The 21,595-nt window shown below is 44.7% G+C and overlaps 1 protein-coding gene across 4 annotated transcripts in view; it reads right to left on the bottom strand.

Moving 5' to 3' along the window:
* The window catches only part of MYOF (myoferlin), a 159,033-nt gene that overhangs the window by 30,467 nt on the left and 106,971 nt on the right, over window positions 1–21,595 (bottom strand). For all 4 annotated transcript variants that reach the window (XM_044240117.1, XM_044240116.1, XM_044240119.1 and 1 more), the window contains 12 exons: window positions 20,381–20,544; window positions 18,033–18,147; window positions 15,002–15,107; window positions 13,025–13,170; window positions 11,597–11,770; window positions 10,347–10,455; window positions 9,095–9,172; window positions 5,885–6,066; window positions 5,633–5,791; window positions 5,411–5,509; window positions 4,274–4,435; window positions 2,116–2,281 (listed from right to left, as the gene is read on the bottom strand). In XM_044240117.1, the coding sequence (XP_044096052.1) occupies window positions 2,116–2,281; window positions 4,274–4,435; window positions 5,411–5,509; window positions 5,633–5,791; window positions 5,885–6,066; window positions 9,095–9,172; window positions 10,347–10,455; window positions 11,597–11,770; window positions 13,025–13,170; window positions 15,002–15,107; window positions 18,033–18,147; window positions 20,381–20,544 (1,660 nt within the window). The remainder of the gene's footprint in view (window positions 1–2,115; window positions 2,282–4,273; window positions 4,436–5,410; window positions 5,510–5,632; window positions 5,792–5,884; window positions 6,067–9,094; window positions 9,173–10,346; window positions 10,456–11,596; window positions 11,771–13,024; window positions 13,171–15,001; window positions 15,108–18,032; window positions 18,148–20,380; window positions 20,545–21,595) is intronic.

Raw genomic sequence — 21,595 nt, forward strand, 5'->3', positions numbered from 1 at the left:
ATGGCACTGGGCAGTCAGTCTGGCTCCCAGAGGCCAGCACCTGGACAGAATGAACTGTCAAGCCAAAGGAAGTTTCTGTTTAACCCACCCACGTAGGACATAAGACAGGGGAAGAAAGACACATTTTTTAGGTCGGTACCATGTGCCAGGCAGTGGATTAAGCTTTTTTCATACTTTATCTCATTTAGCCAGTAGATGACCTAGGGCTGTGTGACCCCAAAGTCCGTGTTTTAATGTACCAGAGCCCAGAGCAGAGTAGGTGCTCAGTGAATGCTGGAAATGATCAGGGGGACCTTGGGGAGGCTGGGGAGACTGACATTTACTGAACATCTATGAAACCCCAGTTGCTATGCGAGGTCATTTTACACCCACACAGAACCCCTGCATCTATCAGCAGTCTCTGTCTCCCCCCAAACTCCTGACACACACACACACACACACACACACACACACACATACACGCACACCTCAGAATGTGACAGCTAGTCAGGCAGGCAAGTGGGAACACAACTGTATTCGAGTTCCTTCTTACCAGCTCTCTGCTTTCTTTACCAGCCTCACAGCAACAAAGCCTCAAGAACAGGAGGAAAAAGTTACTCTGTAAGCTTCAACATTAAGCCAGCCAAATACATTCCTCAGTTCTTACCCTATTACTAGCTTTAAGAAAGGACCAGATTGATCTAAAATAATAGATTCTGGTCTTAGGAACGTTATGCTCCTCCCACCCCATACTCCTTAAGGATTTCCCTCTTCCAAGACTTCTCTGAAACCCTGACCACACTTCACGTTAACTACATACAGTCACTCACCAGGAGACCTCTGCCCGCGGCCCAGCCCAGCCCAGCCCCCTGACCAACAGACACCAACAGGCCGACACTCAGAGGCCAGAGAAAGATTACAGAATTTGAGATTTCACACATTTGGATCAAAGAACTTGGTCTCAGGAAAGACTAGGAAAAATGCTAGGACAACAGTTTCTCTCCCATTTAGTAACCCCAAACACAACAATGCTGCAGTGACAATAATCCTGGTTGTTACAAAAATGTTGCTATTTTAGGTATTATCGATTCAACACAAAAGGCTCGGCATGGGAAATTTCTGGGTAAACTCATGTAGGTTTTTTTTGTTTTGTTTTTTTAATGACTAAGTGTGATTGTGGATTTTATTTTTTCCCCTTCCCTTAATCAGGGACATAGGATGCTCAGACCCATATAACAGATGAGTTTCAGATATCTGCTCTGTAAAATCAATACCAAACCTTCTAGAAGATTAAATAGAACTGGTTAGCACTGCAACTGCTTAAACAGAAGACATCTGTTTCAGTCTTGAGGCACTGCACTCAACTGAGTGAGTGTGTCTGGATTCTCCACAGGGCCTAATCTCATGATGCCAGAGGCCCTGGGACCTTGTTCCTTGTTGTGTCCCAGTCCCCGGCCCCTAACACGGACCTTTTACCTAGTAAGCTACAAACGAGTCATTACTGAATGGGCAATAACAAAATGCTATTCACTAGCTATTATTTCTTGGGAGCCTAAGCTAAGTATTGTGCCCGCTCTATCATCTACTTACTAATCCCGTGACCTAAGGCAAGCCATTTAAACTCAGCACGCGTCAGGTTTTCCTCCGTGGGTAACCATGAAAGAACATTTTTCCAGTTACATCACCATCATGGGACGTATTCCCGAGGCCGACAGGTGGAAAGCTATAAAACCCCTCCCCCCACTTCAGTGCTCACGAGGGGACCCCTGGATTTCCACATCAAAACATTTGTCATGTTGGACTGCGACCTCACTTCCTTGTCTGTCTTCTCTGCTTGATACACGACAACCTGAGGAAGCCCTTGACATTTCCTGCAGAGACACCGAATGTTCGGCCAGGAACAGGTTCCTTCAGAAGGTAGTAGTCTGAGCACTGGATTCCCCCCAAAACAAGGTGGGAACTGAAACCCACCTCTGCCACATACTACCTATATTACCTTGGGGAGGTTACACAGCCCGCTGTAAATCCAACTGTTTGCTCACCCGCGTGTGCATTTTCATCTTGAGGAGGCTGGGAAAGATTAAATCAGGTCACCCACAAGAAGCCCCAAATTGTATTTATAGACTCGCCTCTTACCTTTCAACTGCGGCACAAGATCCTCCTTTCCCGCGTAAGGGTCACAGCGAAAGCGGTCCAGATGATCGATGGTGCACTGGCCGACGACAGGCTTCCGCCCAAACTGCCTGTGGTCGATGACCTTGATCACCAGCGGGGGCATGTACAGCTCCTCCTTGGGCAAGAACTGGGGGGTGGGGGGTGTGTGTCACAGAATCAGGCGTCACTCATCCGTACCCTACCAAAGGGACTGACCCAGACTCTGTTGGCCCGTTTGATGTAGCTCCGGGGACTCACAGTAGGAGCTCAGGAACGTGTGTACAGGCAAGCGGTGTCATACCTAGGACATGAACCTCGAGCCAGATTGCCTGGGGTCAAACCCTCCCTCTGCCCCTAGGAGCTGCATGGCCTCAGCTCTTCAAGGCCCCAGTCACGTCCTCAGTCATAGAAGGTCACACCGCTGCGTGTGACCCACTTAGCCTAGTGCATCAGGACCGGGCTGTGCTCTGGGACACCGTGCAGTTCGCGTGTCGTCAGAATGAGCTCACAGTTAGAAGGAACTGAGATAAGACTCCAAGCTCCTTTCCCCCTGATTCCTCCTGTTCCTCCACATGGAACTTGGTGGCCTCAGTGACACTGTCTGATTAGGGAATCGTGGGCTGGTCCTGGGTGTGCCTGGTAGGGGCTCCAGAGAAAGCTTCATCTCCGGCCTTGCACAGGAGGAGAAGCTGGGGTTGGCGGAGCGGCTCTCGTCACTCCCACGGAGACTAGATTCAGACCGGAACTTGGGGCAGTGGACACGGCTGGGTGGAGTGGCCTGAGGCCATCACTTTGGGATTCTGGCTTGGAGCGTCCAGGCGCGCCCCCCCCCCCCCCGCAGCACCGTAGGGGAAAGAGCATGGACTTTGGAGTTGAAGGAACCCAAGTTCAGATTCTGGCCACCTGCTTGCCAGCTGTGTCCCTGCGTAAATGAGTTAACTTCTGGGTTTCCTCCAAAGGGGGTGTATGAGGACTGAAAGCCACCCGCCCAGATGGGCAAGAGTAAAGGTGACATGTGGTTGGTCGTCACCTCCAACAGAAGGGCCGCAGCCCCAAGGGCGTGGCCTGATGCTCACTGTGGGACTTGGATAAGGTGCCCCCCTCTCTAGCCCTCAGTTTCTTCATCTGTAAGAGCAGGCATTAAACCCCATGACCCTAGAGTTTGAGAAGGGTGTGTTAGCGACACCACATGACTAGGGAGGGAAACAGAATGTGCAGGTGCTGGGCCTCTGCTCCATCGCACTAAGGAAATGCCTTGATTTTCCCTCTTTTATAGAGTACAGTGAGAAAGGAAGTCTTTTCTTAAAAAAACAAAACAAGGGACACCTGGGTGGCTCAGTTGGTTAAGCTGCTGCTTTCGGCTCAGGTCATGATCCCAGGGTCCTGGGATCGAGTCCTGCACTGGGCTTCCTTGCTCAGGGGAGAGCCTGTTTCTCTCTCTGCCTCTGCCTGCCACTTTGCCTGCCTGTGCTCTCTCTCTCTGACAAATAAATAAATAAAATCTTTAAAAAACAAAACAAAACACTAAGAATGTAACTACTTTCAAAGCAGAAGGACCGGGTGATCTCTTCTGGCTGCAAAGCCCTGTGGGATCTATGACAGAGGGCCGTGAGCCGGATCTGACTCTGTCCCTTCCTAACAACCGGGGGGGACCTCCATGGAGCCAAGTGGGTGCCCTCCAATGGAGGTGGGGCACGTCACGGGCCCCATTGCCCTAAGCGGGCTCTGCAGCTGTCCCTTCCCCAGCTACCCAATCCCTGTCTGGATGCTTCCAGTCCACGTACACCTGCAGGGGCAGGACTGGGGGTCCGTGTTCCACCCTCTAGGGCAGGGACCAAAAGCCTGTACTTGAGAGCTGACTAGATGGGAAGTTTATTCGAGAAAGACATACGTATTCTTCACAAATATTTATCACTGGAGATGTGTGAAGCTTCAAGAAAAAATTACCTACAGTGTGAGAATCTGAGGGAGAAAAGTCACTGGCAGGCTGAATCCAAGGCAGGGTTTTTCTAGTTGCTGTCAGAGTTTAGAAATAAATAAATTATATGTGTGTGGCATGTGGGGGGATGTGATCTCTATATATTCACATGTTGAATACAATTCAGCTACTCAACACACATGTGCTATTAGAATACTGTACCACTTTCATGAAGAGAACAGAACTCGGGAAGTTGGGCGTCTTCTTTAGGTTTTTGATCACTACTGATTCTACCCTTTCCCCTCCACACTCCACAATGAGGCTGGGGGAGGTGATCGAAGCCATCTGGTAGTTTTTCATGTTTCTTAAGCCCCAAGCTAGAATCTAAGAAAGCAACATAAAGAGAGAGGAGGAAAACTCAGTGAATTACAAATGATATTCAAAGGAAAAATTCTTCCTTTATAACTGGTAAATTCTTTAAGACTGACTTGTACAGATTTGCCTAAAATCTCTGAGACTCTTATCCTAGAAAGCCTGTAGGTCATGCAGAGAAAGCAGTTTTGTCCCTCTTCTTAGGCCTGAGCTGCTAAAATGCAGAGCAGTGAGGGGTGCAGAATCGAATCCTGGCTGGGAACCCTGGCAAGTGTGGAAGCTCTCCATCCCGTCTGCCAACAGGACTGACGGGTCTTATCTACCACAGGGTCATTCCTGTGGATCAAGTGTAAACTCCTTAACATGGTGTCTGATGTACAAGCATTCAAAAACGAAGGCTGTTACTTAAAGTTATTTGCTTTGGTCTTCAGGATCTCTGAGCAAGACAGCCTGAGAAGGGAAATCTCAGGGTAACAGAGCTTGACCGCACAAGGGGGAGACTTGGGGGCGGACCGGACGCTATCCACAAAGGTATCCGTTAGCTCCAGCAGCCTGTGTCTGCTCTGCCCGGCACGTCACCATTTCCCATTGCTCCCACCCCTCTCTTCCCCTTCGGCCCCCTGCGCGGGTGCCCTGCTCTCTGGACACCCGCGTGTGTGCACACGCACACGCACACACACACACACACACACAGGCACGCTGCTCTTAGTCTGCCTTCCCTCTCCCAGCTCTCCAGCTGACACGGGAAACTCAGCAATCTCCAGCTCCTAGTAAATGAGACCTCTAGATTCCCTCGGGAACGCTGGAACAGACCAGTTCTTATTGCGACAAGCTGTTTCCGTGCGTATTTCAGATTTTTGGACAAATTCTCTAGGAAGTTGGAGACAGCAAGAGAATATGTAGCAAGATTCCATTTCCCCTGAGAGAGGCCGGTTCTGTAGCTATGTCATTTGACTTGATCAGTAAAACTGAGGGAAAGCTGCGTACCTCAATAGCAGTGAGCTGAACCACAGGCCGGATCCCCTGGGGGACCATGTATAGATTTGGCGCCCTTTGTGAGGGAAGGATGGGGAGGTTGGAGCCATCCTGTAAAACAAACATGGGAACATCAATGCCTCACGTTAGTTCAAGTAAATGGTGCCGTGGAATATTAGCATGCATCTTAAACAGCTACAAGGAACGATGTATGCGTGCGAGTTCAGTAAGTACCTTTTGCCTCAGAATCAACTCTGCAGTTACGAGGACATCCCCACAGGCTTTGTCTCCGTTCATTACGGGGTGCCAGAGAAGTTTGGGTGTGACATCCGTTTCTGAGTTTAGTTTTACAAGAGGAGAGCATATGCTTCGTCCTAAAAATTCATCCTTGCCCTAGAGAAACAAGCAATCCTTAAATTCTTCAACAAATACCCCAATAGACCTCCTTCATTCCCCAAGCCATCTTAGAAATTCTAAATTACCTACCACTTGGTCATTGTCAAAAAGTTCGATGATAACTTTGGGTGGGTTCTGTAGAACTGTCTGGGGCTCCCCGTAGATTTCAATTTCATCAAATATAATGGTCTGGTCCCATGTGGGATTCAGAGTTGAGTGGATGATCTCAGTGGTTTTGCTTCGATGGAGGAAGGAGACATGAGCATATGGATCTAAAACAGGAAAAGAGAGTAACCATGTGGCCATGGCTAAAGTCCAGCTCCCCAGAACCCCTCATTTCAATCGCACACTCATCCTCCACTTGTACTGATTACAGACCCTCTCCACCGCCTGGGAGATAGACTGCCAAAGCAACCTTGGGAAAGAACAAAGCTGGAGGCACCGTGCTTGGCTGGTTTCAAACTATATTAAAAAATTTTAGTTATCAAAACTGTATGATATTAGCATACAGACAGACACATGGGCCAATAGAACAGAACAGAGAACTCAGAAATAAATGCATGCCTAGGTGATCAATTAATTTCCAAAACAGGTGCCAAATGTACACAGTGGAGAAAGGACAGAATGAATTTTTGATAAGGGCACCAAGAATGCACAATGAAGAAAGGATAGTCTCTTTGAGAAATGGTGATTCAGCCACAGGCAGAATAATGAAACCAGAGCCCCATTCTACACCATACACAGAAACCAACTCAAAACAGACTAAATACTTGAACATAAGACTCGAGACCACAAAGCTCCTAGAAGAATATATAAGGGGTAAGCTTCTGGACATTAGTCTTGGCAATGACTTTTTTGGATCTGACACCAAAAACACAGGCAACAGAAGCAAAAATGAACAAGTAGAGCTTGTTTAAAAAAAAAAAAAAGCTTCTGCACAGCACAGGAAACAATCAACAAAATGGAAACTCACGGAATGGGAGAAAGTATTTACAAACCACACATCTGATAAGCAGTTAATATCCAAAATATGCAAGGAACTTATACTAAATGGCAAAAAGCCCAAATAACCCAATTAAAAAATGGGCAAAGGACCCAAGGAGATGTTTCTCTGGAGAAGACCTACAAATGGCCAAAAGGTCCGTGAAAAGGTGTTCAACATCACTAGTCATCCGGGAAGTATGAATCAAAACCAGAATGAGATGTCATCTCACACCTGTTAAGATGTCTATTATCAAAAAGACAGGAGATAACCAGTGTTGGCGAGGATGTGGAGGAAAGGAAAGGCTCGTGTGCTGTTGGTGGGAAAGCAGACAGGCGAGCCACTGTGGAAAACAGTATGGAAGTTCCCTAAGCAATGAAAAACAGCGCTGTCCTATGCTCCAGCAATCCCACGTCTGGGTACTTACCCAAAGCAAATGAAATAATGATCTCAAAGAGCTACCTGGGCCCCCATGTTCACTGCAGCATTATTCACAATAGCCATGGCATGGAAGGAACTAAGTATACACTGACAGATGAGGAAATGAAGAAAATGTGGTATGTATGTATGTATATGGATGCATAGAATTCAGCCTTGTAAAAAGAAGGAAATCCTGTCATTTGTGCCAACATGGATGAACCTGGAGGGTCCTCTGCCAGATGAAATTTGTCTTTCTTCTGAGGAAGACAAATATGTTATCACTTCTGTGTAGAGGTCCCTCCCACACCTCTGCAAAAACTGATCTAACAGAAACAGAGTAGAATGAATGGCGCTTCCCAGGGGCTGGGGGGGTGGGGGAAGTGTGGAGCGGTGAGCACAGAGGCACAGATTTCAGTTGTAAGGTAAGTAAGGCCTGAGGACCTAATGTCTAATATGAGGACGACAGCTGCCAAAGGTATCGCAAACTGCAGTTTGCTTAGAGGGGAGAAGCTGAGTGTCTCTGTCTCCCATTCACAGAAGTAACTCTGTGAGGTGACCAGTGTGTCGTTGCGGGAACGTTTCATAAGGTAGATCAAACTGTCACATTGTATATTTTCAATAAACAACTTTGTCTATGATACCTTAATGAAGCTGAAGAAAAGATAAGTAAAAGAAAAAGATAAGTAAAAAAGAAGCTTCTGTCTGCTTCTCTCCCATGCTAAAGAAGCTCCCGGAAGTTCTGCAATTGCCTGGGAGCTGACCCATCTGAGCAACAGCCTAACAGCTAACCTGAAAGCGTTGCATCATCCAAGAGGCTGCTTTGCTTCTAGCACCGCAGCCCCCCTTGAATGGGACGCTTTGTTTTTGCATCAATCATCTATCTTGTGTCTCAAACAGCAAGGTACCTGCTTGAGTTGTAGGCAACTTTAGTCAAGATTTGGGATTCAAGATTCTAACTTTGACTTTTGGTGATTGAGTGCCCCCTGGTGGTGAATATTCAAAAAGGCCTTCAAACCCGGTTTGGAGATGTATGTGTATGAAGAGAATAACTTGGAATCTGGTCTAACTGGTAAGAAAAGGAAGCCAGTCACAAACTGGTTACATTACATGCATTACATTGATTACAGTCCACACTCAGAACACAGCTCACAAGTGACGTGAGCATGCTAGAGTGCCAGGCAACTGCTTTATGAGTTGTTTACATCAAAGCTCAGCTGGCCTTTGAGTCCTGAAGTGGAAATCTCCCCAGGTCACCCAGATAGCCCCTGAACCATTCACGGTCCCGCCAGCAATAGCACAGACCCTCATCAGCAGCCCCCTGGCCTTCTCCCAGCCCTGCCCACAGCCTTCCCCTTGGAACCAGTCCAAAGGCCACAAAACGAGCTGGGTTTCGTGGCTTTAGGGTGCAGGGAATTTGGAGAACAGGCCACAGCAAGGTCAAAATAGACTCCACACTGCCTCCAGCCTGGTGTTGCAGGCAAATGGGGGTACTTGTGGTCTTTCTGTCAACTTGAGAAAGATACAAAAAATACATAAAGGGTCTTAACTTACCGATCAGCCCAAGAGCCCAGGGTGTGTGTATGTGTATGTATATCTGCTGTATAAGCAAAGAGCAGAAATTGCTTTTCTTCTTGGTGCTTTTTATTAGTCAATCAATTAATGATTATTAGTCTTAAAAGACTGTCTTCTGGGTATCTCCCGCACCCAGCAACAGGACTCAACATACTCAGTGACTAGTTAATGACTGAGCAGTTTATGTCACACAAATCATACTCATCTCAATATGGAAGGCCCTTCTGATGAGAGAAATTACTAAAAGCACGCACTTGATGAAAAGCAGAAATCAAGCTAGCCGGCTACGCAAATAACATGTAAGATGGAGATTTTTGCCCCTTTACCTGAAAAACTATCCTTGTCTAGAGCCATGAGGTTCCTGGCTTGATAGATATAGCAGCGCAGATGGTAAATGTAGACTCCTAGAAAGAACAGGATGGAGGTTACTCACAAGAAACAACACTATCGACCACAAGTTTTCTGGAATATTTGGAGATGATCCATGTTTCAGATACACGGGTCATTCAAATCTACTTCTGCACACTAAAAACCATAGGTACTGGTGATGACATGTGTTCCCAAAGGAGTTCTGTTTCCTATAAAATAAAACTAACTTTAAAAATACTACAGTAAGTTCAGTGCAAGTGAATATCACTCTCAAGAGAATATCACTCCTGTTGTAAAACCTGGATTTAGGCCACTGCTTGTCATCACAGACCTTGGCAATGAAACTTGGTTTCCAAGAGTTATAGAAATAGGGCTTCCTACATTATTCCAGCCCCAGATCTACAAAGCAGCTATCTGTTAAAGGTTCCTTTGAGGGGCGCCTGGGTGGCTCAATGGGTTAAGTCTCTGTCTTCGGCTCAGGTCGTGATCCCAGGGTCCTGGGATCGAGCCCCACATCAGGCTCTCTGGGAGCCTGCTTCCCCCACCCCTCTCTCTGCCTGCCTCTCTGCCTACTTGTGATTTCTGCCTGTCAAATATATAAATAAAATCTTTAAAAAAAAAAAAGTTCCTTTGATACTTCAAAATCTTTATATTCCTAATCCTTTTATTAATGAACATATGCTCCTACCCACACCCCCGCCCCTGCCCCCACTATTCTGGGAGTCAGACTGCTTGAAATCTTGTCTATAGTGCTCTAAGATGAGGACAACAATACCACCACTTTCTAGGGTGGTTATGAAGATTAAATGAGTTAATATATGCACAGTGCATGGTACATGCCAAGCTCTATTAAGCATTTGCTATCTAGGTCTGCCTAGATAGTAGGTATGCCTCATTCCAAAATTCCTAAAGATTATCACTGGAACCAACTTTAACTTTTTGAACTTCTTTTTCTAATTAAAACAATCTTTTGGGGAGCTTAATAGAATGAGTACATACATATTGGACACACTATGTCAAAGTCAATGACTTGATGACCCTTCACCCCAAATATGATTTTTAAAAGTATATCTGAAAAAATCCTCTTCATCAAGTGATGGAAATAAAAGTCATATTTGCATAAAGACATTTTAATCCTATTCGGTGATTCAGAGAGTTTTCTTGAGATAAGTCATAGCGGCGGAATGCACAAATCCACTTAAAACTTACTGTCAAAGTTACAGGAAACGATGGGAGTGTTTGCCCCAAACACGGTGGTGGCACTGTACTTCTGCTTGTCCGTGCTCTTCTCGTCTCCATCCTCAGTCGTGTCTGCGCCCTAAAGAGGCAGAAAGGTCTGTTACCAATGCTTCAAAACCAAGAGGCAAAAATTACAAAGAAACAGAATGGTAGTTTTTATTTTTTTTTTTAAGATTTTATTTATTTGACAGAGAGAGATCACAAGTAGGCAGAGAGGCAGGCACAGAGAGAGAGAGAGAGAGAGAGAGAGAACGAAACAGGCTCCCTGCTGAGCAGAGAGCCCAATTCGGGACTCGATCCCAGGACCCTGAGATCATGACCTGAGCCGAAGACAGAGGCTTTAACCCACTGAGCCAACCAGGCGCCCCAGAATGGCAGCTTTTAAAAGAGACCTTCCTCATCCAATCACTCCATTTTTTAATAAAGATGAATAAAGCCCAGCACAGCAAGTGTCTCGCCCAAGGTCACTTAGCTGGGAAGCCACAGAGCAAGAGGCTGAAGCCAGTCTCTTGTCTCAAGTCCCAGCTTATCAAAACCTGATGCTGAAAATTTAGAAGAGGAAAAGCATAAAGGATAAATAAGGAGATTAAAAGGGTGAGAGGAGGAGGAGGAGGATAAGCAACAGAAAAACATAGCAGGGTCATTGTGCAGAAATAGAAAAATGGGCTGCATCTGGAAGTGGTTCCCAACCACCATGTTGTTTTAGATGGACCACTGCCATTTCCTTATTCATTCCCTCTATCTTTAGGCTCGCCCCTGCCCGCCTTCTTTATTATGCTTCCATATGAATTATTCTCTAATTCCCTGAGCCATCCTTCTGTTTTTCTCCCCCTCACATCTGCACATTGAACTTTCTTGGTTGGTTGAACAGTTGTAGTTTCCAAGGTATAATGTAAAGAACCTGTGCCTGTGATGTTAACAGGTGTTATCTGCAGCAAGGGTTTTAAGAGAGATAGCTTTGGAAAATGTTCGGTGAAAAAACAGTAAACAGGTGTGTCTTCAGTAGAACTTCTTAGAACCCTTCCTGTGTTCATGGCGTATTCATGCAACAAGGGTTACTGAGCACCTAGGGTGTATAGCTTTCTCCCAAATTATCTGCAGTCCTGCAGCACTGGAGGGGTCCCTGTGGAGTCAGTGTGTTTCTTGGAGTCAGTGTGTTTCCAACACTCATCTATTTTCCCTATACCAATATTACTGGAGCTTTGAGTATTGTTACTCACCAGGGCACCTTCAAGTTTAAAGATGGCAGCTGCACCATGTGTTTCCGAAGGAGCCATTTTTCTTCTCCAGCGTCTGCGGCGGAAGGTATCTGAACTACGCTGTTTCCAGTGAAATTTCCAGCCAATTAAAGAAGCATATTCCCAGCCCTCCCGATCTTCATATTCTTCCATGGCCTAGAATAGAAGTAAACCTTTAAATGCTAATGGTAATCATCATCATAACAATAATCATATTATCCCTTAATTGATAAGCACATTATTTGGTCAATCAACAAGCAGGTATTGAAAATCTCCTCTGTGCCAAGCACTGTGTTTCGAGTGATACAGCAAAGAACGAAGTGGGCGGGTTCTCTGCCCTGGCACAGCTGATGGACTGTGGGAACATGGACAGATAACCAGGCAACTGACACGGAATGAGACATTGAGAAGGTGATGTTTACCCCGTTAGGAGAGGCACCTTATTCAGACTTGGGGAGGGTTAAGGAAAATGGATTCTTTCTCAAATTGCTTTCCTCCCTTCATTAGCTCGTAAGACATTGTTACTGTGATATAGTTTGGGAGACATTGTTATCTCTACCTTATCTAAGAAAAAATGACACCACTCTCCCCAGGATTTAAATGTCTCATCTAAGCTAGTAGCCGGCATTAGCTCACTAAGAAGTAAGTGATTGATCAGAGTATATTACTTCTGTAGTAACTAATAACTTATGAAGATAGGACTTTCTATCCTAAAAACTGTTCGTATATAAATGCCCTCTGTTTCCAACGTTTCAGGCAATTCAATAAATATGAGTGTCTACTGTATGACAGGGATTGTGTTAAGGGCTGAGGAAGCAGGTGAAGAACAAGACAAGACCAGGTCCTGGCCTTCATGTAGTTGACACTGACTGGTGGAAACTGTATGGAAATATCTTAAAAGTATGATTAGATTTAACAAATGCCAAATAATACTGAATAAGATTTATGATCTCAGAAGTAAGAGCTTCTACATGGGTTATAATCATTGTAGGATATTTTTTTCAATTTTGAATAAACACAATTCCATAATACCCTAATTAAAACATGGTATTATACCCATTTTGCAGATGAGAAAGGAAATGAGGCCAAGATTTGAGTCCTTGATATCTCATTCCACGTACTGAACTCCTTCGGTGTGCTACCAAGATCATTTCTATGGCTGCTTAGTAGCGGTTTTCATCATTTCACCTACTTCAGATTCCCCCGGAAGACCTGGTGAAAGAGACTACTGGGCCCCTCCCCTGGAATTCTCTCAGTAGGTTTGGGGTGAGGCGTTTCTAACACATTCCCAGGTAATGTGTAGTTGCTGGTTGGGGTGGGGAGCGCTTTTTGAGAACCACTGAGCAGGGAGGGCCTCAGGCCTGTGACTGGCACCGCACCCCCACCCCCCCAAGCCACGCCAGCTCTCACCCTTGCAGTGCTTGAAGCGCTTTGTGTTAAATCCTTCTTGCGTTTTCGGACCAGCCTTCGCCGTCTATGAGTATGATACATTTTCTCAGCTGCAACCCAGGATTTGGGTTTATTGTCTGGAGGGATGGTAATTCCATACTCCCAGCCTGGAAGAGAGTTTGCAAACGGTTATCCCAAAGAGATGCATTTGCTAGATTGCCAGATAAACTTCGGGGAAACATCCAGTCACACTCTCTGCTCCCGCAACATTCTCTCCTGTGCCAGTGAATGTCACTGCTCTTTTCACTATGCTGCAATTCAGCCCAACGGAATGTACCTCTGTTCCCCTGGATCCCTCTGCAAATAGCTTCCTTTGCCTCGGGGTTCTCCTCTCCTTTCATCCCTCTAGTCACTCATGGTAATTAAGTGCATCTAAGAATAAAGCATAGTGCAAGAGGCAGCCCGGAACAGCTGGGGACAGGTGTGGCCTGTGTGGTTACACAGCAGGTTTTATTATTTTTTTAAACTTAATTTTTAAAAGATTCCATTTATTTGACAGACAGAGATCGCAAGTAGGCAGAGAGAGGAGGAAGCAGGCTCCCTGCTGAGCAGAGAGCCCAATGCGGGACTCAATCCCAGGACCCTGAATTCATGACCTGAGCAGAAGGCAGAGGCTTAACCCACTGAGCCACCCAGGTGCCCCTACACAGCAGGTTTTAAATCCCAGCATCAACACACACTGGCTACTTACTAAAAAAGTTTCTTGCAGGTTAGTAAACCTGTCTATGGCCCAGTTTCTCCAGCATAAAGGTAAAGTACACTTTTTAAAAAAGAATTCATCAAGGTAATGCCTGCAAATCACTAGGACTATGCTTAGCACATAGTTTGCACTCAATCAATGCTAACTATTATTATAAGGCTTGGTGTGTGCATCAAGATCAGCAAGGAATTCATAATCTGCTTGAACCCTTCTTTATCCAGGCTTGTTCTCTCTTTCATAAGAAAAAAGAATCAGATTTTCTCTTTTGGTATTTCCACATGTTATAATTCATTTAGCTTCAGATTACTGTTATAAGAAAGGATAAACACCATTAATGGAAGCTATGTCAATAATCTACATTAATTTGTGTCATTTATACTTAAAAAAAAAAGCTGCAAAACAATCTGTATTATTGAATAGGGTGACTTTTTTTTTTTTTTTTTTTTTTTTTAAGATTTTATTTTTATTTATTTATTTGTCAGAGATAGAGAGGTAGAGCGAGTGCGAGCACAAGCAGACAGAGTGGCAGGCAGAGTCAGAGGGAGAAGCAGGCTCCCTGCAGAGCAAGGAGCCCGATGTGGGACTCGATCCCAGGACGCTGGGATCATGACCTGAGCCGAAGGCAGCTGCTTAACCAACTGAGCCACCCAGGCGTCCCGAATAGGGTGACTTTTAAAAAAAAAATTCTTATTATTTATTCATGAGAGACACAGAGAGAGGCAGAGGGACAAGCAGACTCCCCACTGAGCAGGGAGCCCGATGCAGGACTCGATCCCAGGACCCTGAGATCATGATCTGAGCCAAAGGCAGCCACTTATCTGACTGAGCCACCCCAGCACCCCTGAACAGGAGCATTTTCAAGGCATTTTACAGTCCTTCTTCCTGAGCCCCAGGGTCCTGAGTGTGATGTTCCCAGGGGGCCTCTGGGGTGTGATAAGAACAGAGCACACCCACATTCCACTTCCTTCCCAGATTTTCATCCTGGATCCCCAGCATTTCAATGTGCAGACACCGGGCTCACTGTGATCTTGTATTTTTCACTCTTGCTGCCCCGACCTGCACTTGTCCAAGTCCTTCCTTGTCCTTTGGATTTTGCATCTGAATAGTCACAGGTACTATCCAAGACCGGACTGTCACACCCCAACAAAAGTAGGACTCCTCTCCCTAAGGAAACTTTGCTCTGGTTAACCGGGGCCTTGCTGCTGAGAACCCACCAGGTATTAGATCTAAACTGTTACCTTTCTCATCCACGGCCCGATTTATATCATATACCCATGCGTCATCTTCCCACTCCCAACCTGGAGGGCATGTCAACTCGCCGGGTGACGCTGCTTTATCACCGTTCTGTAGAAAGTCAACACAAAACAAAACAAAAAATGAAGAAAAGTAAGCCAGAGTGTCAGGTGAGATGCAAAGGGGAGAGACCCCTTACACTCAACAATGGGTATTCACAAGCTAACATATCATGAATCTCTGATCTCTATGCATAATCGCTACAAAAAAGTCTCTTTTTAGAATACCCTCTGTTTCCACTATTGGGGGTATTGTTGGATCGAACCATGGGAAATTGTTGCTGTAGATAAAAAATGGTCAAATATCAGCAATTTCATAAAGTTCAACTTAATATTATGAAATGACACAACTCTCTTTATGAGGAGTTATATTGGAAAGAAACCATCAGAGATGGATAAAGCATGAAAAACACATGTTTTCAAGCATAAGGTAATGTCACTGGAGGTTCGAGATGCTCATCATGTAAGACTGAGCAAGGTTTAGGTGAAATACTTACTACATTAAAACTGACATTTGTGAAAAAAAGTTCCTAAGAACAGAAATAAAGGTGGTCCATAAACATATGGAAAATGCTCAGTCTAACTTTATTTTTTCAAATTTAGTTTCAAATTATTTATTTATTTAATTTTTAGGTTGTTGGGGGTGCAGTGCAGAGGGAGAGTCAGAATCGTAAGCAGGCTCCTCGCCCCTCACTGAACCCAACATGGGGCTCGATCTCATGACCTGAGCTAAAATCAAGACTCAGATGCATAACTGACTGAGGCACCCAGATGCCCCCAGCTACACTTAAATTAAGAGTAGTGGGGTGGGGGCTAGATGGCTCAGGTGGTTAAGCATCTGCCTTCAGCTCAGGTTGTGATCTCCAGGTGCTGAGATCAAGCCCCACATCGGGCTCCTGGCTCAGCGGGAAGTCTGCTTCTCCATCTCCCTCTGCCTCTCCCCTGCTTGTGCTCTGTCTCTCTCTCAAATGAATAAATAAAATCTTCAAAAATTAAGAGTGAGAAAATGGAAAGGACATCAGGGCACTGACAAAGTTGTTGGAGTAGGGGTAGTGAGTATTTAGGAAAACAGCCCTCGCATACACTGTTGCTGGAAATACAAACTTACACAACCTATTTGAAAGTGGTGTGGCAATATTTACTAAAAAGCACATGCACTGAAATCTGACCAGACCCATCCAGGGATTTCTCCTGGGGATAAACTTTCACAAGTGAAAAAAAATGAAGTGAATAAGGATGTTTACCACTGCACGGCTTGAGAAAAGCAAAGACTGGAAAAAAATCAAAATGTCCACAAAGAGAGGATATTTAAATAAATTATAGAGGGTGCACATTATAAGACACCCTGCAAGCATTTTTAAAGAAAGCTCACCGATCTATATGTATTGGTATGAAAGGATGCCCAGATATATTGTTATATGAAAAATACAAGTTGCTGGGGTGCTTGTCTGGTTTTGGGATCAAGGTGATGCTGGCCTCATAAAATGAGTTTGGCAGGCGAGAATTCTACCACTGAACCACCAATGCATAAAATGAGTTTGGAAGTTTTCCTTCCATTTCTATTTTTTGGAACAGTTTCAGGAGAATAGGAATTAATTCTTCTTTAAATGTTTGGTAGAATTCCCCTGGGAAGCCGTCTGGCCCTGGGCTTTTGTTTGTTTAGAGATTTTTGATGACTGTTTCAATCTCCTTACTGGTTATGGGTCTGTTCAGGTTTTCTATTTCTTCCTGGTTCAGTTGTGGTAGTTTATGTGTCTCTAGGAATGCATTCATTTTTTTCCAGATTGTCAAATTTGTTTGTGTAGAGTTGCTCATAGTATGTTCTTATAATTGTTTGTATTTCTTTGGTGTTAGTTGAGATCTCTCCTCTTTCATTCTTGTTGAAAACAGAACTACTCTATGACCCAGCAATTGCACTACTGGGTATTTACCCTAAAGATACAAACATAGTGATCCGAAGGGGCACGTGCACCCGAATGTTTATAGCAGCAATGTCCACAATAGCCGAACTATGGAAAGATCCTTGATGTCCATCAACAGATGAATGGTTAAAGAAGATGTGGTATATATACACAATGGAATACTATGCAGCCATCAAAAGAAATGAAATCTAGCCATTTGCGACAACGTGGATGGAACTAGAGGGTATCATGCTTAGCGAAATAAGTCAATCGGAGAAAGACAACTATCATATGATCTCCCTGATAAGAGGACGTGGAGATGCAACATAGGGGGTTAAGGGGGTAGGAGAAGAATAAATGAAACAAGATGGGATTGGGAGGGAGGCAAACCATAAGTGACTCTTAATCTCACAAAACAAACTGAGGGTTGCTGGGTGGGGTTATGGACACTGGGGAGGGTATGTGCTGTGGTGAGTGCTATGAAGTGTGTAAACCTGGTGATTCACAGACCTGTACCCCTGGGGATAAAAATAGATGTTTAAAAAAAATAAAAAAATAAAAAAGAAATTAAAACACACACACACACACACACACACACACACACACCCTTACCATGGGGGGAAAAAAAAGAAAAATACAAGTTGCTGATTCTAATTAGGTGCGGGGGAAAAGAAGTTAAGATAGTTGGTTTTAACAGAAACACAATTTCAGTGATTATCACTGCGGGATGGAATGTAAGTCTGGGAGAAGAATTACTTTTCATTTCCTCTGTGCTGTTTGTACATTTTGAAAGACATACCCGTTCCATTTGTTGTGATTCAAAAAATACATAAATATATACAATAAAAAAATTGCACGACTCAAACGTTACCATGTACTAACAGCTAGTTCAGCAGACCCCATGTCTTTTCTAGAGAAAATAATCAGAGGTGTGGCTTCAACCTAAGGCAAGGCTATTCAGGACACGAGACAGAGCAGAAGAGAAGGGAAGGCCGTGCCTCATGGTCCATGGATTTGGAGGTCATGGTTCCCAAGAGTCAGGGTTTAAGGCTGGCTGGGAGGGGCAGGCCACTCACCGCATCGGTGTAGGTGTCCTCGGCTGGTTTCCACTCGCCTCCAGGGTAGCGACTCTCATTCTGGTACACTTCATCTGTGAACTCTGTGTGACCCGCGTCCGCCTCGGTCAGCAAGCTGCGGGCCAAGCTCGCATTACCAAAGGAGCAATGGTAGCCAACAATCCCAGCTCTGCCCTGTGGTCGGGAAACATCTACTCGGGTTCCCTCCTGACGCTAGCCCTTGGGTTCTCCATCAAACCCTTCCTGCTAATAACTTCTGACATTCTTTTGAAGAAGGGGCCTGCGAGAACAATGAGACCTAAAATCACAGAGGACCCCTCAAGTTAGCAGTAATTGGGGTGGGGACTGGGAAAACAGTCTTGTGGGCAGCTCCTTATACAGACCTCATGTTCCATATTTTTGTTTCAGTTCAGGGCTGTTCAGCTTTTTTGCAGCAAAAAGCTTGGCTAACAGTTCAAAAGAATAGGATGTTGTCCATCCTCATTCCCCCTATTTTAAAAAATGGAGTGGAGACAGTCTCATGAGGCCAGGTGTGGAAATTTTTATTCATGGCTTGCATAGTCTACGTAACACAAGCTGAAGGGAGGAGTTTAGATTTTCTGGATAATTCCTAGGTTGACGGCCAAACCAGGTCATTTAAGACTCCGGACTCCATTCAGGTACTTAAGAAACCCATACCGACTTTCTGCCATGCCAGCTTTGCTCTTGGATTTGGAACTATTTTGACAACCCATAAAGGAAAGTATAGAGGCTCCAAATCTGACTTAAGTCTTCTGCCAGGGACCCACTCAAGTGAGCTTTCTTTTTCTTTCCCTGTCCCGACATCTTTTCCCTGCCGAATCCTCCCCAAGACTCAAGCACTGGAAAGAAATCAGAATAGAAGTGGCCCCAACTATTTGTATAAATTTTTAGCTCATCCCATCATTTTCTGGGCCCCAGAGGAGGAGAACAGAAGATCTGGCTGCCACCTCTGGGGTCCCATTGAGCCCTGACATCCTCTGACCCTCCGCTTTTCCAAACACAATGCCTCCGCCTTTCCCTGTCCTCACTAACCTTCCTTCCTTCTCTCCCATTCAAATCCCATTTCCCTTCTCCTCACCAGCAACGCCAACTCTATCCAAAGCAAGCTGTCATATGTTAAAAGCAATCAAGAGCAATCATCAGGGCTTAACACACCAGACCAGACCCAGCACGCTCATTTCCCTCCTTCCCTAATGCCTGTGATCACAGGAAACAAATGTGGACAGAGAGGAAGGACTCTAGTTTGAAGCCTTGAAATCCAACTTCACAAACTTGTTTCCTCCAAACTCAAGTATGCTGTCGTGAGGTGGAGAAGAGGGAGCTCTGACTCTGATGCCGTTGGCAACATTCAGGGACCCAAACTCCAGGGGACGCATACTTGCCTCCTCTCTACTGTTTCTTTTAATAATATGCTTTTGAGACACAATTTGCATATGATACAGTCCACCCATTAAAAGTGTACCCTCTACTGTTTCTCTGTTTCCTACAGACACACCAGCATAATAGTTGAGTGCTGGTTTGGGAGCCCAGGCTGGACTGGTAGCACCTACAACCTATGTGTTTTGGACATTTTACTTCATCTCTGCAGTCTCGATTTCCTCACCTATTAAGTAGAAATAATGCTACTATTTGTCAGGAGGTAAGTCTATATGAGTTTTCTGCAGTGTCAAGGATATTTATAGGAGGAATAATCTTGGAAGACAGAGAGATAGTGTCTCTCATTCTCTCTCAAGCAAAGGGCCAGCATGCTTGCTTGCTATCCATTATAAAAGGTTCGGGTTCCCCAAGCTCAGGTTCCTCTCCGGTCATACAACCACTTCATGGTTAAGTGTCTGACCATCCCCTTGTCGCCCTGTGGTAACTGGGGCTGTGAGAACCAGAGCAGATGTGAATACTGATACTGCTATAGCTGTTGGCAGTGAAGTCCTTTTTCTCTGACCCAGGAGTCCTGTGTCTCCTGCCAGTGTTCATGAAGTATGGTAGGTGACCTTGTTAACTTGCAAGTAAGCTAAAAATCTCAGACCCTTCCTAGTTTTTGACAACCACCTACCCTGTAGGGCTAGAGGCCAGATTCAATAAAGTGATTAGCACATTGGTACTTAGCTCACTGCTTGACACATTCAGGCAAAATAAGTTCTTAATAAATGTTAGTACCATGTGCTTTTTATATTCCTTGTTTTATTATGGGGCACCAATAACATATTTTAAGTTTCTGTGGACTTATTTTGCTCAGTGGATGTTATATGAATATTACCAAGATTCATTAAGCAATTTCTAGGAAAAGGCTTCACTGTCATCCTTTTATCGTGAAAAATGGAAAAACTTACCTTCTTTCAGGATCAACTATCCAGTCTCCTTCCCATTCCCAGCCTTTTGGAGGCAAAAAGAATTCCCTCTTGAGTTTTATTTTTCCTGTGACGTCAGAAAATTTATGACGACCCACTAGTCCAGAAGTGCCCCATTTTCCAAACATAAGAGCTTGGTTTTCATACTGTTAAAAACAAATTAGAGAGAAACCATCAGAGAGAAGGAAATAAAGCCCACTCATAAATTTTAAAGCCCATTTTGGCTAAACCGTGATAGAAAGTGAAAAAATTTTATACCCAGAAGGCACGGACCTAACTTGGGCTGCTACTAATTACGTAACTTTGGGTAAATCACTCATCCTTCTAGACTCAGTATTCCCATCTGTTCACTGGGGATAATACCACAGTTCCCATAGAATTGTTCAAATGTGCAGTTTAAAGTACTTTGTAAATAGCGATATATCACACTAATTGCTTCCATTATTATACTGAATGGCTCCAAATGGCTTCTCTGAAGCCAATTTTTGAATACCCATAAATCCTCGATTTATGAATGGGCAGGCTTCTAAGAGTTTATTTGTGAACAGTCTACCGCCTAGAACCTGGGGCACATTTCCATGCAGAATCAACATTATAATTAATGGTGCATTTCCAGGCACTCTACAAGGAACCTGTGTGACATATGAAGGTCCTTTAAGGGCCTAACCTTTATGGCACCTAAAAGTTCTGTAGCTTCATCCTCTCTGGAATATAGTGGGGATGAAGACCAAGACCATTCTAGAAATGGGTTTAGTGGCAAAGACAGAGTCTTGTTTACAGGACATTTCTAAGTTAGAAGTTATAAATCGACAATGGTCTGCTCTTGACTCTGTCAACCACCAAAAGGGCTGAGATTTGCCAGTGGTGAGTGTCCCTGTTTGGGTGTCAGCTGAAACTTCCATTTTTCTGCAGATGAGCCCACTGACAAGATAATTTGCGAGTGACAGAGAAGTCTGAGTTTGAAGAAGGAAGAAGTATGAGTAGAGGTTTGATGGGGAAATTGGGTTCAAGCAGACACAACAGTACCTGTCTCAGATAGATGTTCTGAGCCTTGAAAGGAGATAAGCTTGAGGAAGCAGCTAAAGAAGCTAGACCTGGGGACATGTGCATGGCTCCTTTGGTTTCTAAGTGACAAGGACACAGAATGGAGGAGCAGGGTGTTTCCACTACTTCTGCTTGGAAGCCAGCATGGATATA

The sequence above is a fragment of the Neovison vison genome, chromosome 2 (genome assembly GCF_020171115.1).
Source record: "Neovison vison isolate M4711 chromosome 2, ASM_NN_V1, whole genome shotgun sequence".
NCBI classification, from domain to species: Eukaryota; Metazoa; Chordata; class Mammalia; order Carnivora; family Mustelidae; genus Neogale; species Neogale vison.